The sequence below is a fragment of the Harpia harpyja genome, chromosome 10, assembly GCF_026419915.1.
Source record: "Harpia harpyja isolate bHarHar1 chromosome 10, bHarHar1 primary haplotype, whole genome shotgun sequence".
NCBI classification, from domain to species: Eukaryota; Metazoa; Chordata; class Aves; order Accipitriformes; family Accipitridae; genus Harpia; species Harpia harpyja.
Window position 1 is genome coordinate 1,542,001 of NC_068949.1, and position 18,421 is coordinate 1,560,421.

At 52.1% G+C, this 18,421-nt stretch overlaps 2 protein-coding genes across 2 annotated transcripts; one reads left to right on the forward strand and one right to left on the reverse strand.

Annotated features, from left to right (window-relative positions):
• Nucleotides 1-205: 205 nt before the first annotated feature.
• Nucleotides 206-9,001, reverse strand: LOC128147207 (olfactory receptor 14I1-like). Its single transcript, XM_052799608.1, has 2 exons — nt 8,708-9,001; nt 206-847 (listed from the first exon to the last, which is right to left on the reverse strand). Exons 1-2 carry the CDS (start codon nt 8,999-9,001, stop codon nt 206-208), a joined length of 936 nt encoding a protein of 311 aa, XP_052655568.1.
• A 6,278-nt stretch (nt 9,002-15,279) lies between these two features.
• LOC128147458 (olfactory receptor 14A16-like) lies at nt 15,280-16,257 on the forward strand. The gene has a single exon (XM_052800025.1). It carries the CDS (start codon nt 15,286-15,288, stop codon nt 16,255-16,257), a length of 972 nt encoding a protein of 323 aa, XP_052655985.1. The 5' UTR covers nt 15,280-15,285.
• The last annotated feature ends 2,164 nt before the right edge of the window (nt 16,258-18,421 follow it).

The following is an 18,421-nucleotide window of genomic DNA, read 5'->3' on the forward strand; positions in this document are numbered from 1 at the left end:
ATTACAGAGATGCGACGCAGGAGACCAGCTGTAACATCATGCCAGAGACATGTACAAAGGTCTCTGGGTCACACAGACTGGGTTCATGTCACTGGAGAAGTGGAGTGGATGCAGACATTCCTGGGCAAACATGATTATCACAGACCAAATCCCCAAAGCAGAGGAGGAACAGTTCCTGACATGAACTGGAAAATACTTGTAAAGGTTATTGCTGCTGAAAGACAAGTAATTGAATCAGCTTCTTCAGTGTGTCTTTGAGCTCCTGGTTCCTCATGCTGTAGATGAGGGGGTTCATTGTTGGGGGCACCACCGTGTACAGAACTGCCATGACCAGATTCAAAGATGGTGAAGAGGTGGAGGGGGGCTTCAGGTTGGAAAACATGCCGGTGCTGAGAAATAGAGAGACCACGGCCAGGTGAGGCAGGCACATGGAAAAGGCTTTGTGGCGTCCCTGCTCAGAGGGGATCCTCAGCACAGCCCTGAAGATCTGCACATAGGACAGCACAATGAAAACAAAACACCCAATACCTGAACAAAAACAAAACACAAGGACCCCAACTTCCCTGAGGTAGGATTCTGAGCAGGAGAGCTTGAGGATCTGGGGAAGTTCACAGAAGAACTGGTTCACGGCATTGCCTTGGCAGAGCGGCAGTGAAAATGTATTGGCAGTGTGCAGCACGGCATAGAGGAAACCACTGCCCCAGGCAGCTGCTGCCATGTTGGCACAAGCTCTGCTGCCCAGGAGGGTCCCGTAGTGCAGGGGTTTGCAGATGGCAATGAAGCGGTCATAGGCCATGACGGTGAGAAAATAAAATTCTGCTGACATCAAAAAGAAAAAGAAAAAAACCTGTGCAGCACATCCTGAGAAGGAGATGACCCTGGTGTCCCAGAGGGAGTTGGCCATGGATTTGGGAAGAGTGGTGGAGATGGAGCCCAGGTCGAGGAGGGAGAGGTTGAGGAGGAAGAAGTACATGGGGGTGTGGAGGTGCCGGTCGCAAGCTACGGCGGTGATGATGAGGCTGTTGGCCATGAGGGCAGCCAGGTGGATGCCCAGGAAGAGCCAGAAGTGCAAGAGCTGCAGCTTCCGCGTGTCTGCGAATGCCAGGAGGAGGAACTGGGTGGTGGAGCTGCTGTTGGACATTTGCTGCCTCAGGGCACATTTCAAGAGGGAATAGGCAGTGACAAAGTTAGAGACGACTTCTCTGAGCAAAACGGAAGGAATTTCTCATGGATTCTCCCCCTGCTACACAACCCCCTTTTCCTTTTCCAGGAGACCTTCCTTCGCCTCCGTGGTTGGAGCTTTGGTTGCTGCTGGCTGAGTGTGCTGTGAGGAGCAGAGCCTCCGCTGACAGAATGCCCAGGAGTCAGCCCTGCTCTGCAACAGTGGGTTCATGGGAATGGTAGGGGCGGGTGCCAGATCTTAGGGGGAGAGATCGCACTCATATGCTTCTCTGAAAAGCCACCAAGCAGTGCTGAGAGCAGAGGGACCCACTGCAGACCATTAAATGTCTCAGCTCTTCTCAAGGTCTCAGCACCCCGCTTCTAGCCAAGGACACACGTGGCTCATTTCACCAACCCAACAGCATTTCTTCAGTCGTAGCATCTCTGTGCTTCTCCATGGGGCACACAAAGGTGTTATTGGGCAGATTTGCACCCTGGAGGGCAGCTCACAGCTTGGAAGGACCCCTCAAGGAGATAGCCAAGTGCCCTAACGATGGTGTCTCATTAAGGGATGACATCAACATTGGTGGGCAGCTGCTCTCAGCCTCTGTGCTCTTCGGAGGGAAATGGGCGAGATGCTGGAGAACTGCGCCACGGCTCTGCTGCAGCTCTGGCTGCAGAGGAAGCGGTTCATGGTTTGGACCCCACAGCCCCGAGGGCAGAGGCTTTGCTGGGTGGGAGAGAGGCAAGGGTCTTGCTCTGAAGAAGGGATCTGCATTGGAGGGGATGATACGGAGTTTTCTGAATTCTCCCTCCCATAACATTTCTGGTTTTAATTTCCTCTCATTCTCTGATCATATCCCTGCTGCCTGGAGATTTTCCTCCGGGGAGATGTTTCCCTGTCCCATGCCTTTGCCCTGTCAGGCCTCAGAGCCCCCATCCCAGCCTCTGTGCACTCGTCTTTGCTCCAAGAAACCTGCCTGTTTGCAGGGCACTGGCTGGGCACACGTTCATGCTTGCAGGCGGAAAAGGGCAGGTCAGAACAAACCTGATGGGTCCAGCAAAGCTGATGCTGGTGCTGTCTATAGGCAGAGGAGTGGCTGAAGGCACTTCAGGAGGCTCCTAGCAGATCTACTGATCACTCAAAGTTACTATCCAGGAGTCTCAGTGACTTGTTCAAACCTGAGAGTTCCTTTCCCATTTCTTCCTCTCCCCCCACCTTGCAACCATGGGAAATTACATAAAACCCCTGACCCTTTAAAGCTCTTTAACTTTACAGTAATCCCTGCTTTTACTTTCCTCTCAAAAAGTCCCCCAGGAAATGTCCTGGGGTGAAGTGGAGCTCCGAGCAGCCCTGGCTCACGCAGCACCTTCCCGACAGCACAAGGACCCTGCCCTGCCGGGGGTTGCTCCTTCCACCCACAGCTTCTCCCCAGAGTGCCGCGGGGAGCTCCCCGGGCAGGCTGAGCGCTGACCCTGGCAGGCGGCAGAGCCCCTGCCCCGGCACACAGAGCCCTGGGGTGCAGGGACCCTGCTCTGAAGGACAGCCCTGGGCACCCCTGGGTGCACGCCCGGCTTCACAGCCCTGCAGTTGTCCCTGAGAGAAGGGAGCTCTGATGCCCTTTCCCTCTGATGGTGCAGCAGGGAATCACTGATCAGGAGCACCTCCTCCTCCTCGACACTACAGAAACTGTGAAAGTCCGCCTGAAAGGCCCCATCGGTTGTGGGATGTGCCAGCTTTAGGAGATCCCTCCAGGAACAGCAGCTTCATTGCCCTGCACTCAGAGATTTACCATGTGGAGGAGGACTGTGACGATTTCTCCCCCAGTGAGCTCTCAGCATCCACCTACCCCACGCTGCCTTTAACCTCTCCCTGTCTCGCTTCTCTCCCCTCGCTGCCTGCAGGCAGTGCCCTCAGCCCTGCTGCGCTTTGCAGAGGAGCTGCTCCTGGGCAGAGCTGTCTTTGTGCAGCGCTGCTCGTTTGCCACGAGCTCCCTCTGTCCCAGGAGCCCAGCTCAGCAGCAGAGGACCAGCCCAAGGTGCCTCTTTCTCTTCCCTCTCTGGGCTCCCTCCAGGTTTGTCCCGATCCAGTATCGGGGAGGGTTCTTAAACGATCCCAAGAGCGAGATTAAGACACAAACGAGGTCAGATGCCATACAACCTTGCAAATTTTATTTAACACAAACAACTGGTAATAGCGATAGGACAGAGGGAAAAAGAAAGGAAACAAGAGGCAGACCTAAGCAAGAAAGCGGGAGAGAGATAGCAAGACTAGTTACCACCACCACGAAGCCAGCAACGTCCCGTTGACTCGGTCTCGGTGGAGGAGGTGGAGGGTACAAGTTCCAGGTTCCAGCCAAAGTCCCAGTTCCAAGCGCTGCAGGTGCTCTTCAGTTGCTTTCCGATGGTAGTCGCTAGTTGTTAGTTTGCAGTCCACAGTTTGCCAGTTTTCAGTTTGCGGGTTTTTTTGAGAGGGGAGAACGCAGCTCTTTTATTGTCCCAGTCCCCACAATTTCTCCGCAAAGTCCACCCCTTTCCACGGAGCTCATTATCGTACGTGCCGCTCCGTGTTCCTCCATGGGCACATGCCCAGGTGCTCTCGGTGGTTTCTTCGCCTTGCTCGTGGGCAAGCACAGCTTGGTAGGCACTGCTAGCTTCGGGCAGATATGGTGGTTTCTTCAGGGACTTTTTGTCTCCTTGAGCGCGTTCTCCCCCACAACAACAGGATGTTGAGGCTGGCAAATGGTTGCTTTGCAGCAGCAATGTCGAGACAAACGTTTCCGGCTGACACAGTCTCTTACAAGGTGTCCCTGGGGAACTTGCTGTGAACCAGACTGAAGGAATCACTGATGTTCCCTCCCTCAGCTGGGGAAAGAAACTTATTTCCAGCAGTGTCATTTCTCTTGTCAGAGACAGAGTTGGGCAGGAGGATCAACTTTTATTTTCCCAGAATTACGGAAGGAAACCAGGAAGGTTATAAGGAGGGACATAATTTATCCAAACTGAGGGAAGTGATTCAGCTGAGTCAATCGAGGCATCTCATTCTGGATTTGTAGTCCTGGAAGGGGACTCGGCTCCCTCCCATGACTGCCACAAACCTTCAGCAGGTGAGATTCCTCTTGCCTCAATTTGGCCATGCACAAAATGGGCACCTGCAGGTGAGCTGCTGGTCTCATCTGCCCTGTTAATTAATGGAGATGGAGGTCAGGAGTGAGCTGTTCAGGTGAAAACTCCTGGTGACATTTAAGGTGCCAGAGGTGGTCCAAGACAGATGCAGGTAGCTGCAAGCTCTGCTGGAGTAGTTCTCAGACAGGACAGCATCTGGGGGCATCTTCTGGGAGGCCGGTGGGGCATTCCTCTGGCCAACTTAAAGGCACTTAAAGGGTGTCTACAAAGAGGATGGGGGCTCTGTCTTCACAAGGAGCCCCATGGGGAAGACAAGGGGCAATGGGTTCAAGTTGCACCGGGAGAAGTTTCATCTTGACTTAAGAAAGAAATTTTTTAGAGTGAGAACAATCATTTGTAGAACAACCTCCCCAGGGATGTGGTTGAGACCCCATCGCTGGAGGTTTTCAAGGTGCAATTGGACAGGGTGATAGATAATCTCCCCTAGGGTCCCTTTCCCACAAAAGGTTGGACCAGACAATCTTCTGAGGCCCCTCCTAACCTGAGCTGTTCTATGATTCTCTGATTCTACTGAAATGACAGCAGATGCCCAATTCAACTGGTAACAGAATCTATTCCTATTCATTATGTTTATGGCAGCCTCTTGAAGTATTCAGCTGACCACATGGAGTCATGTGCCATAGGGAGAGCTCAAGCTCTCTCCTTATATTCTCCATCAGCTGCATTTTCTAGAACTCCATTGACTGCGATGGCACTTGTCTCATGGACATCCCTACAACACCAAAGCTAATTCACGGGAGCTATGTAATTTTATGGACAGGTAATCAGGCAAAAACGCCTGCAGGGATGAGCAAGGACTCCCTGACAAAACTCAAACACAAAGAAGCAGCACACAGCGGGTGGGAGCAGGGACAGGCAACCTGGGAGGAATAGAGAGACATTGTCCAAACATGCAGAGCCAGGGTTGGGAAAGCCAAAGCCCAAATAGAATTGAACCTGGCCAGGGATCTCAAAGGCATCAAGAAGGGCTTCTGTATGAACATGGTTGCTAAAAGGATCGTTAGGGAAAATGTGGGCTCGCTGCTGGATGAGGAGGGGACCCTGTGACACAGGGTGTAGGAAAGGCTGAGGTACTGAATGCCGCCTTCACCTCAGCCTTTACTAGCAAGACTAACCTTCAGCAGTCCCAGGTCTCAGAGACCAGGGGGAAAGGCTGGAGCAAGGAAGATGTAACCTTGGTAGAAGAGGATCTGGTCACGGAATACCTAAGCAAACGGGACATACAAAAGTCCATGGGCCCCAACGGGATGCACTCACGACTGCTGAGGGAGCTGGCAGATGTCATTGCAAGACCACTCTTGATAATCTTGGATCACTCATGGTGACTGGGAGAAGTGCTCAAAGACTGGAGGAAACCAAATGTCAGTCCTGTCTTCAAGAAGGGCAAGAGGGAGGACCCAGGGACGTACAGACCGGTCAGCCTCATCTTGATCCCTGGGAACACGATGGAGCAGCTGATCCTGGAAACCACTTCCTGGCGCATGAACAACAAGAAATTCATCAGGCGTTGTCAGGCATGGATTCACCAAGGGGGAGTCATGCTTGGCTGACCTGATAACCTTCTCCAATTAAATGATTGCCTTTGTAGACAAGAGGAGAGCAGTGGTTATTGTCTGCCTTGATTTCTGCGAGGCTTTGGACACTGTCTGCCATAAGATGCCCATAGAGAAGCTGTTGAAGTCTGGGCTGGATGATCAGACAGTGAGGTGGGTTGAAAACTGGCTGAATGGCTGGGCCCAACGAGTGGTGATCGGTGACATGAAGTCTAGCTGGAAGCCACTAACTAGAAGTGTGCCCTAAGGTTCAATACTGTGTCCAATCCTGCTCAAAATCTTCAGAAATGATCTGGATGATGAGGCAGAGTGTACGCTCAACAGGTTTGCTGATGATGCCAAACTGGAAGGAGTAGCTGATACACCAGAGGGTTGTGTTGCCATCCAGAGGGACCTCAACAGGCTGGAGAAATTGGCTCACGGGAGCCTCCATGAAGTTCAACAAGAAGTACCAAGTCCTGCCGCTGGGGAGGAACAACCCCACGCACCAGTATATGCTGGGGGTCTGCCAGCTGGAAAGCAGCTTGGCAGAAAAGGCCCTGGGCGTCCTGGTGGGCACCAAGTTGAACATGAACCAGCAATGTGCCCTTGCGGGAAAGACGATGAATGTTATCCTGGGCTGCGTTAGACAACGTATTGCCAGCAGGTCAAAGGAAGTGATCCTTGGCCTCTCCTCAGCACCCGTGAGGCCACACCTGGAGTCCATTTCTGGGCTCCTTGGTACCGGAGAGGCATGGATATACCTGTAGAGAGTCCAACAAAGGGATATGAAGATGATGACGGGGCTGGAGCATCTCTCCTATTGCAAGAGGCTGAGAGACCTGGGACTGTTCAGCCTGGGGAGGAGAATGCTCAGGGAAGATCTTATCAAAGTGTATAAATACCTGAAGGGAGGGTTCAAGGAGGATGGAGCCAGGCTCTTTTCAGTGGTTCCCCAGGACCAGAGGCAATGGGCACAAACTGAAACACAAGAGGATACCTGTGAACATCAGGAAACACTAATTTTTACTGTGAGAGTGACCAAGCACTGGCACAGGTTTCCCAGGGAGGTTGTCAAGTCTCCCTCCCTGGAGATATTTAAAAGTCATCTGGACATGTTCCTGGGTCACCAGCTCTCTGATTCTGTGCAAGGCTGTTATGATGTCTTAGATCTACATGATGAGTGCCACAGGATGACCAAGACTGTCTAAATGCAACTTCCAGATGGATGGATGATGCCATTAATAATAAAAATTAAGCACCATTGGAGACACTGAGGAAAGCCAACGTTTGGGATTGAGAACCTCCTGGGAAGAGCGAAAAGGAAAGGTTGGCTCCCTGGGTGAAAAGTACCCCGTACTCTTGGGGTTAGTATCTGGTTCAGGACAGCTTCCTGAACAACACGTGCATCCATGGAGGGTGATTCCCTGGACCCGCACCAGGCAGCAGCCAGGTTTCCCAGCGGGGCTTTCCATGCCCCCTTCCAGAAATGGCCATGTCTCTCCATTCAGCATTCATGGATCCCAAAATAGCAATTTAGGAAAGACTTCTATGTGATGGGAAGGCCTCCCTCAGGTACATCTGTCCTCCTTGAATCCAGGTCCTTGTGCAAGGCTCGGGTGGGTGGAGCTCATGTGGTGCCCACATTTGTCTGGCAGGTGGCTGGGTAGTGCCATTACCAAGCAGGGAGCGAGAGATTTGGTCCCAGGACAAGTTCTGCCCAAGTTGCAGTTGCAGCTCCCGGCTGTGGTGTCTCAGGTCACTGACCCATGGATGGGGTCTTTGATAAGTAAAGCCCCATACATGTAAATGACCACAATTAATGTGGGTGACATGATGCCCTGATGCCAACATGGAAAGAAGCATTGATCTGCCTCTGCATTGGCTCTCATTACTCTTTCACATCTTTCCACGTGTACTCCTTAAACTGACCCCTCCTCAGCTTTCTGCAGTCTGCCTGATGGTCCCTTTAGCCAAATCCTGAATTATGTTCCTACCTGTCCTTTCCTATGTATCTCACTGAAGGTTTTCCACTAAGGTTGCCCACCCGTGGAAAGTGGACTTCAGTGGAGGCAACTTGGACTTGATATGCAGCTGAGGAATGTGTTTTATTTTTCATTGAACTATTCCTTTCTCTTCCTTTCTTTTTTTTTTTTTTCTTGGCAGGTAAGAAACAGCCTTCTGTGACTGTGCACAGCTGGTTCTCCAAATAAAGCAGGTGGGAACTGGTGCAAATGAGCTGAAATATTCCGCTACACAATTTAGTGGAAAAAGCTTGGATTTGAGAAGGCATGATGCAAGTCCCAGGTGGCTGATGGCAGGGTGTGTGGGAGGTGGGGGGGACAGAGTTTGCGCACACGGTGTCATACAGAAAGGATCTTACTTTTCCCACATATTCAGACTTCATCAGGAGACAGTCTGGATCAATAAGAATTGGGGAAGGCTGGTATCACTTGTTCTGTGAGCAGAGAAATAAAGAAAACTGGTGAAAGAAGAAATCCTGTTTTATTGTTATTTATTACTGAAATCTTCTCAGTTTGGCTACACTCCTGGAGTCCCTCAACTCAGCCACACAATATTTGAAGAATTAGGGAGAATTATGCAGGGAGACTTGGCTACTTGGCTTGTTATGGCATTTTGCGTGTTAATGAGCCCTCTGGTGCCAAGTTCCTGAACTGCAGGTACTGAAAGAATGAACCAGGCTGTACTGGGTTTACATGGCAAAGGTTTGGTAGTGGCGGGGCGGCGGGGGTGGCTTCTGTAAGAAGATAGGCCATAAGGGTGAGAAGAAAATACTCCACTGACATCAAGAAGAGAAAGAAAAAGACCTGAGCAGTGCATCCTGCATAGGAAATATCCCTGGTGTCCCAGAGGGAGTTGGCCATGGATTTGGGGACAGTGGTAGAGATGGAGCCCAGGTCGAGGAGGGAGAGGTTGAGGAGGAAGAAGTACATGGGGGTGTGGAAGTGCTGGTCGCAGGCTACAGCGATGATGATGAGGCCATTGCCCAGGAGGACAGCCAGGTAGATGCCCAGGAAGAGCCAGAAGTGCAAGAGCTGCAGCTCCCGCATGTTTGCGGATGCCAGGAGGAGGAACTGGGTGATGGAGCTGCTGTTGGACATTTGGTCCTTCTGGACATGAGGGCCTGTTCAAGGAGGAAAAGTCAGTGGCGAGACTTCTTTAAGAAAAACCCTTGTGTTTTCTTGTGGAAATCCTCCTCCCTGATCTGAATGAGGAACAAGTCAGCTCATTCCCCAACCCTATCAAGTGAGTGACATGCCTGACATTTTAAAATGGAGCTTGGGCATCTAGTTCCCATGAAGACACTTCCAGGGCATATCTGCAGAGTCAGTATCAGGACAGAAGCTGATCTGCCCCCCCACATAAGCCCCAGAGAGTAAGACCACCACGGATACGTGGAGAAATGAAGAAAAATACTGCAGTGCTCAAAAAAAATGAAGCAAGGAAAGAAAGACAGAAGCATGCAGTGAAGCCTCGTCCCTACCCAGCTGTGCACTCCATCTCAGAGTGTAGGTGCTTTGAGCCCCTTTGTTGTGTACCACATTGGAGGACACATGCAGCTCTCCTCTTCTGGAGGTCCGGCTGCGGAGGAGGTGACTCATGCCCTGGACCCCATGGCCTTGTGGGCAGACGCCATGCTGGGTGGGAGAGGAGACCAGGGGGGTAGCTCTGGGGAAGGCATCTGCACTGCAGGGGATGGCAGGGACATGCCCAAATCCCTCCTCCAGTGGCATTTGTGGGAGCAGCTCCCTCTCACTCCCTGCCCATGTCTCTGTTGCCTGGAGATGTCCCTGCCCAGAGCTGTTTCTCTGTCCTCACGACTCCTCCCTGTCCATGTTCACAGACCCCATCCCACCCACTGCGTGCTCTTCTCTGCCCTGCAGACACCTCCTGGTAGCAGGGCACTGCCCAGAAATATCTCGGGGGGGGGGGGGTGTCTAAGAGACATCTCAGACAAGTCCTAACGAGATTTGCAGCCTCAGTGCCTTCTCCAGAATGGAGAAAAATTCCAATCAACCACTGCCCACCCAGACAACCAAGAAAAGAAAACTCAAAGCACACCCTCCTTTCCTTTCAGATAGCCCCAGCCTTGACCTTCCTCTTGAAAAGACTCCCCCAGAGATGTCCTCAGGGTGATGTGGAGCTGTAAGCAGCCCTGACCCATCCAGCTGTCGCTCTTTCCACCCACAGCTTCTCCCCAGAGTGCCGTGGGGAGCTCCCCGGGCAGGCTGAGCGCTGACCCTGGCAGGCAGCAAAGCCCCTGCCCCAGCACGCAGAGCCCTGGGGTGCAGGGACCCTGCTCTGAAGGACAGCCCTGGGCACCCCTGGGTGCACGCCCGGCTTCACAGCCCTGCAGTTGTCCCTGAGAGAAGGGAGCTCTGATGCCCTTTCCCTCTGATGGTGCAGCAGGGAATCACTGATCAGGAGCACCTCCTCCTCCTCGACACTACAGAAACTGTGAAAGTCCACCTGAAAGGCCCCATCGGTTGTGGGATGTGCCAGCTTTAGGAGATCCCTCCAGGAACAGCAGCTTCATTGCCCTGCACTCAGAGATTTACCACGTGGAGGAGGACTGTGACGATTTCTCCCCCAGTGAGCTCTCAGCATCCACCTACCCCACGCTGCCTTTAACCTCTCCCTGTCTCGCTTCTCTCCCCTCGCTGCCTGCAGGCAGTGCCCTCAGCCCTGCTGTGCTTTGCAGAGGAGCTGCTCCTGGGCAGAGCTGTCTTTGTGCAGCGCTGCTCGTTTGCCACGAGCTCCCTCCGTCCCAGGAGCCCAGCTCAGCAGCAGAGGACCAGCCCACGGCGTCACCTTCTCTGCTCCTTCTGGGCTCCCTCTGGGTGTCCCTGGGGCTCTACCGTGAACCAGGCTGAAGGAATCACTGATGTCTCCTGTCAGAGACAGAGCTGGGTGTGAGAATAATCTTTCTCATCCCATTGTAAGACAGGACAGCCAGACAGTGACAGGCAGGGATCACATTTGTCCAAGCTGAGGGAAGTGATTCAGCTGAGTCAATCAAGGCATCTCCTTCTGGGTTTGTAGTCCTGGGGCTAGAAGGGGACTTTGCTCCCTCCCATGCCTGCCACAAACCCTCAGCAGGTGGGATTCCTCTCCTTAATTCAGGTGTGCACAACATAGGCACCTGTATGTGAGCTGCTTGTTTCAGCTCCCATGCTAATTAATGGAAATGGAGGGTAGGAGTGAGCTCCACTACCTGGAGTGAGCCAGATGAAAACGCCTGGTGGCATTTGAGATGCCAGAGGTTGTCCGAGGTATGTGCAGGACAGCTGAACCTGTCCCTATTTCTTGTTTTCTGGGCAGCCTACACAGGTTTTCAGTTGACCAAATCATGTCATGTACCATAGGGACATCTCAGCTTGACTCTGTCTTCACCGTCAGCTGGGTTTTCTAGATCTCCTTTGACTATAATGACAGTTGTCTCATCAACATCCCCACATGGCCTAATGAAATTCAAAGCAGTTACTCTATTTATTGGCTAAATACAGACCTGTAGTGCTACGGGAGAGGGGTGGCTGGAGAGCAGCCCTGCAGAAAGGGATTTGGGGTGCTGGTCGACAGCAGGCTCAGTATGAGCCAGCAGTGTGCCCTGGCAGCCAAGAGGGCAAACCCCATCCTGGGGTGCATCAGACACAGTATAACCAGCCGGTCAAAAGAGGTGATTATCCAGCTGTATTCAGCGTTGGTGTGGCCTCACTTTGAATACTTTGTGCAGTTCTGGGCCCCACAATTTAAGGACGATGTGAAGGTCCTTGAATGCGTCCACAGGAGGGCAACAAAGCTGATGAAAGGGCTGGAAGGAATGTCCTATGAGGAGTGGCTAAGGACTTTGGGCTTGTCTAGTTTGGAGACAAGGAGGCTGAGGGGCGATGTCATCGCTCTCTACAGCTTCCAGAGGAGGGGAAGTGGAGAGGGAGGTGCTGAGCTCTTCTCCCTGGTATCCAGTGATAGGATGCGTGGGAACGATTCAAAGCTGCACCAGGGAAGGTTTAGACTTGACAGTAGGAAGCGTTTCTTTACCAAGAGGATGGTCAAACACTGGAATAGGCTTCCTAGAGAGGTAGTCATTGCCCCAAGCCTGTCAGAGTATAAGAGGCATTTGGACAATGCCCTTAATAACATGCTTTAACTTGGTCAGCCCTAAATCAGTCAGGCAGTTGGACTAGACGATCATTGTAGGTCCCTTCCAACTGAAATAGTCTCTTCTCTTCTCTTCTCTTCTCTTCTCTTCTCTTCTCTTCTCTTCTCTTCTCTTCTCTTCTCTTCTCTTCTCTTCTCTTCTCTTCTCTTCTCTTCTCTCTCCTCTCCAATGTCAAGGCTTTCCCAAAAACCTTCATGTATCCAGCAGGGATTGTCTGGTTCAGCCAGGTAGCTGATGAGAGAAATGGTGGGGTTGGGGGCAGGGACACAGACTGCCCATGGAGTGTCTGACATAAAGGTTACTGATTTCCCTACAGATTCAGACTCCATTAGGAGATGCTTAGGATCAATCTCAAGTGGAGATCGCTGCCATCACTTAATCTGCAAGTACAAAAACGAAGAAAATTGGAAAATGAAGAAAGCCTTTCTTAGTTTTAGTTACTATGGAAATGTTTTCCCTTTGGCTGCACTCCTGAAATCTCTCTGGTCAACCAAAGAAGAACTGAGGCATTAAGGGAAATTATGCCCAGAGACTTGGCTAGTTAGGGTGTTGTGCATGTTAATGAGCCCTCTGGTGCCAAGTTCCTGAACTGCAGCTACTGAAAGTTTGAAGAAGCCTCTAGAGAAGTAAAAGTCAAAAGCAAACATCCAGGTTCCTGAGGGTGTTAGCGGGCCTCACTGAGGGCCATCACCGAAGAGCCCATGGATGGAACGACCAGACAGGGTGCCCACCCCTGGGGGCTGGTGAAGCAGGAAGTCAGCGGCACTGGTTACAGGTGGAAAATCAAATGTGGAGGTGGCTCTGAAAGCCTTCGATGTGTTTTGCCAAGCAAGACGGCCAAGCCTTGACCCTCATCCCCTGCAAAGCGGGAACCCTTCTCTCACGGGATGCTCAGGGCTCTTCCTGGGGGCAGTGTGATGCGGGGGTGTGCGATGCCGAGGGGAGCACAGCTCTAGGACACCTCCCATGCCCTATGGTGGTGAGGAAGCAACGAGACCCTGGGGTTGTAAGGAACCGATGTCCTCTCCTGGGCCTCACTGGAAAAGACAACAGCCATAGCTGAGAGGACAAGGACCTCAGTTCTGTTGGGAGTGGGTCTGGGCCCCACCAAGTCCCTTGGCTGTCCCTACCAAGTTGTCCTACACTATCCTATGCCTGTGCCTGTTTCCCTGCAGACTTTAAACCCCTCCCTTCACAGTAGGTTCCTCTGGAGCCCCAGGGACACGTGGAGGGAGCCCAGAGGGGTCAGAGAAAGGGCTGCCTTGGGCTGGTCCTCTGCTGCTGAGCTGGGCTGGGCTCCTGGGACGGAGGGAGCTCATGGCAAACGAGCAGCGCTGCACAAAGACAGCTCTGCCCAGGAGCAGCTCCTCTGCAAAGCGCAGCACTGCCTGCAGGCAGTGAGAGGAGAGGCGAGAAGCAAGAGAGAGGTTACAGGCAGTGTGGAGTGGGAGGATGCTGAGAGCTCACTGGGGAAGAAACCACCACAGCTCATAACCCAGTAAGTCTCTGGCTGCAGGGCAATGTACCGGAGTTTCCTGGAGGGGTCTCCTACAGCTGGCACATCCCAGAGCAGATAGGATCTGGCAGGATGGCTCTCAGGGTTTCTTTCGCGTGGAGAAGGATGTGCTGCAGAGCAGGGCTTCCCTGCTGCAGCCTCTGAGGGACAGGGCATCACAGGTCCCTTTTCCCGGGGTTGACTGCAGGGCTGTGAAGCCGGGCGTGCACCCAGGGGTGCCCAGGGCTGTCCTTCAGAGCAGGGTCCCTGCACCCCAGGGCTCTGTGTGCCGGGGCTCTGCTCCCCACAGCACTCTGGGGAGAAGCTGTGGGTGGAAGGAGCAACCCCTGGCAAGGCAGGGTCCTTGTGCTGTTGGGAGGGTGCTGCAGGGATCAGGTCTGTTCACAGATCCAGATCAGCCCTAGGACATTTCTGAGGGGAGTTTTCACAAGAGTTGTCGATGCAGCATTTATTATAAAGACAAAGTGCTTTCCTGAGTTTCCACTTTCAGTTTCCTACTGCTGCTGAGGGTTGGGGAGAGGAGAGAAATGGGAAAGGAGATCACAGAGTCACGGAGCAGGAAGATGCTGAGCAGCCTTCCCCTGTGACAGGTGCCTCTCAGGTGAGTGAGGATGTGCATGTAGTGATAGTCCCCCCTGCCCCTCTGTCGTGACCACGTCTGCAGCCGAAGGGCAGATGGAGGGCAATAGTTTGGAAGGCAGGTTCTGTCTCAGTGGTGACTGATTCAGACCCGGTCACCTCTGTTCAAAAGGGTAAAACCAGAAAAAGGAAATCCCTCCCAGGGCACATTTCCAGAGGCAGGTGGCCCAAGTGCTAATGTCATTTCTCCCTTCAGGACGTAGAGACTGTTCCCACAGGGGCATTTCACCCAGGCTCCTGCACTCAGCCCAGGGTGTCTCTTGTCAGTGACCCCCTCGAAATACGGGGCTTTTTGCTGCTTCTGTCTGCCAGCTGCTGTAGAGCGGGTCTGACTCCTGAGGAGCCCATCGGATGAGGCTCCTCCTCCTCATGGCACAGTCAGCCAGAGTAAATCAGAACAAAATCAGAACTGCCGTCCCTTTGTACTCGGCACTGGTGAGACCACACCTCCAATACTGTGTTGAGTTTTGGGTGCCTCAATACAAGAAAGACATTGCGGTGCTGGAGTGCGTCCAGAGAAGGGCAACGAAGCTGGTGAAGGGTCTAGAGAACAATTCTTATGAGGAGCGGCTGAGGGAACTGGGGTTTTTTAGTCTGGAGAAAAGGAGGCTGAGGGGAGACCTTATCGCTCTCTACAACTACCTGAAAGGAGGTTGTAGCAAGGTGGGGGTCATTCTCTTTTCCCAGGAAATAAGTGATAGGACAAGAGGAAACAGCCTGAAGTTGGACCAGGGGAGGTTTAGATTGGATATTAGGAAAAATTTATTCACTGAAAGTGTTGTCAAGCATTGGAGCAGGCTCACCAGGGAAGTAGTTGAGTCACCATCCCTGGATGTATTTAAAAGGTGTGAAGATGTGCTTAGGGACCTGGTTTACTGATGGACTTGGCAGTGTTAGGTTTACGGTTGGACTCAGTGATCTTAAGGATCTTTTCCAACCTAAATGATTCTATGATTCTGTGATTGGGGGGAGCAGCATGAAGTTCCTCTTGAGAAGGGCAGAAACAATGTGGGCGGTTTCTCTGAGAAACAGAACAGGTTTTCCTCAGAGAAGCCTGCACTGACTTGTCCATGTATTTTTCTCCTTGTACAGCACCCAAATCCCAGAGGCAGCAAATGTCCAACAGCAGCTCCACCACCCAGTTCCTCCTCCTGGCATTCTCAGACACGCGGGAGCTGCAGCTCTTGCACTTTGGGCTCTTCCTGGGCATCTACCTGGCTGCTCTCCTGGGCAATGGCCTCATCATCATCGCTGTAGCCTGCGACCGGCACCTCCACACCCCCACGTACTTCTTCCTCCTCAACCTCTCCCTCCTCAACCTGGGCTCCATCTCCACCACTCTTCCCAAATCCATGGCCAATGCCCTTTTGGATACCAGGGCCATTTCCTATGCAGGATGTTCTGCCCAGGTCTTTCTGTTTGTCTTTGTGATGTCCTCAGAGTTTTATCTCCTCACTGTCATGGCCTATGACCGCTTCATTGCCATCTGCAAACCCCTGCACTACGGGACCCTCCTGGGCAGCAGAGCTTGTGCCACCATGGCAGCAGCTGCCTGGGGCAGTGGTTTCCTCTATGCCATGCTGCACACTGCCAATACATTTTCACTGCCGCTCTGCCAAGGCAATGCCGTGAACCAGTTCTTCTGCGAACTTCCCCAGATCCTCAAGCTCTCCTGCTCAGAATCCTACCTCAGGGAATTTGGGGTCCTTGTGGTTAGTCTCTGTTTAGCTTTGGGGTGTTTTGTTTTCATTGTGCTGTCCTATGTGCAGATCTTCAGGGCTGTGCTGAGGATCCCCTCTGAGCAGGGACGCCACAAAGCCTTTTCCACGTGCCTGCCTCACCTGGCCGTGGTCTCCCTGTTTCTCAGCACTGGCATGTTTGCCTATTTGAAGCCCCCCTCCATCTCTTCCCCATCCCTGGACCTGGTCATGGCAGTTCTGTACTCCGTGGTGCCCCCAGCAGTGAACCCCCTCATCTACAGCATGAGGAACCGGGAGCTCAAGGATGCCATTAGGAAACTGATTTCATCAACACCTTTGTAGTAGTGATAAACTTCCCATCTCTCTCCAGAAATGTCTTGCAGGCTAACCCATAGAAGTCTTGACCTTTTTCTTCTTCTTCTTCTTCTTCTTTTTCTTTCTTCTTCTTCTTCTTCTTCTTCTTCTTCTTCTTCTTCTCATTATAATTTCTGTTTAGAATGTGACTACAGCAATGTTTGTTTTCTTCTACTGAGGCGTGAACTTGCTCTCTGTCACCTGGAGCCGGTATAAAGGTGTCGACCACTGGGTCAGAGTTGAATCCCTCATAGCATCTAATAGAATGGGATCTCCTGTGTGCCATGGGCTTTTCTTCCAATGCTGGTGTCAGGAGTAGGCATGAGCGATTGCACCCCCAGAAGGACGTTGGTCAGGATTCTGCATGGCTGCAGGAGCAGAAACCTGTCAGTCACGCTGTTACCCGTTAGCAACTGAGGAAGGGATTTCAGACTCACCCATCAGTGTCTGGTGACAGTGGAGGCAATGACTGGTCACCGTGTTTCATACTTGGGGTTCTCCCCTATTGACTTGGCAGACGACATCATTCTCGAGGGTAACTGGAGCTGCCTGGAGAGCCTGAGGGATCTCCAGGGACAGTGCATGCCTCCAGTAGGCAGTGAGTAGAGCCCCACGAATTGAGAGAGCACCGAAGGTGGAGACACCCACAGGTAAAGTGTGGAACTGAGGTATCCCTGGGGAAAGAAGAACTCTGCAATCCCAGGGGAGGCAGCAGGGACCCGGCAGTTTGGCGAAGGTAGGCTGGAGAACGATTAATGTCACCCTTATGCAGCGGAGGCCCACTCACGTGTAGTGTTAATGCACAAGAAGGACTTGGGTCCCTCAGAATCATTCCATCAGGGCTTGCAGACACTTGTACATGTCTTGGACCACCCCGGCACCTCAAAAGCCTCCAGGTCTTTAGCATAAGCAGCTAACTGCCACCCTCCCTCCCCACTGATTAAAGAGGATATTCAGACCAGGGGCTCACATACAAGCACCTCTTTTGTGCACTCTTGAACTGTGGCAGGAGGAATCCCAGCTCCTGTGGGCCTGTGGGGTGCGTGGGGGGAGTTGAATACCCATCCAGGCCAAGGGTTTCTAACCAGTGGTAGGATATCTGCCTTGGCTCAGCTGAATCACTGCCCTACTGTCCTGGTTTCAGCTGGGACAGAGTTAATTTTCTTTCTAGTAGCTGGTAGAGTGTTGTGGTTTGGGTTCAGTATGAGAAGAATATTGATAACACACTGATGTTTTCAGTTGTTGCTAAAGTAGTGTTTAGTCTAAAGTCAAGGAGTTTTCAGCTTCTCATGCCCAGCCAGTGAGAAAGCTGGAGGGGCACAAGAAGTTGGCACAGGACGCAGCCAGGGCAGCTGACCCCAGCTGGCCAAAGGGATATTCCATACCATGTGACGTCATGCCCAGTATATAAACTGGGGGGAGTGGGGTTGGGGGGATCACCGCTTAGGGACTAATTGGGCATCGGTTGGCGGGTGGGGAGCAATTGCATTGTGCATCACTTGCATATTCCAATCCTTTTATTATTATTGTCATTTTATTATTGTTATTATTAGTTTCTTCCTTTCTGTTCTATTAAACTGTTCTTATCTCAACCCACAAGTCTTACCTTTGTTTTCGTCTTACCTTTTTTTTCCCCGATTCCCTCCCCATCCCTCTGGGTGGGGGGGGAGTGAGTGAGTGGCTGCGTGGTGCTTAGTTGCTGGCTGGGGTTAAACCACAACACCTACACAGGGGAAAATGTACCTCTGGCTGCCACTGCCTAGGTGTCCAGCCAAGAAAAGTAAAAGAAGTAGGGGTTAACAGAGGAAGAATCTCCACCTCTCTTTGGTACCCATGCTCTGATAAGCCAAATCACACTGCTGGAATTAGCTGCTCTCTGCTTTTTGGAGAAGGAGCTCAAGGAGGCAGTGAGCAAATGGATTTCATAGCCATTTTTCACCTGTAATAACTTGCTAAGCCCTGTGTAGTCATGACACCCGTGGTATCTCAGGTCAGTTCTGCATTCTGCTTGGTGTTCATTGCTATTGTTGTCTATGTGATCCTCATGTTCATAGAGAAATGTCTGGATTCATCCCAACTCTGCTAATGCATAAACCTGTTGTGTCTGACCTTGAAGCATGTTGCGTATGTTTACAACATTGTCACAGCTGAC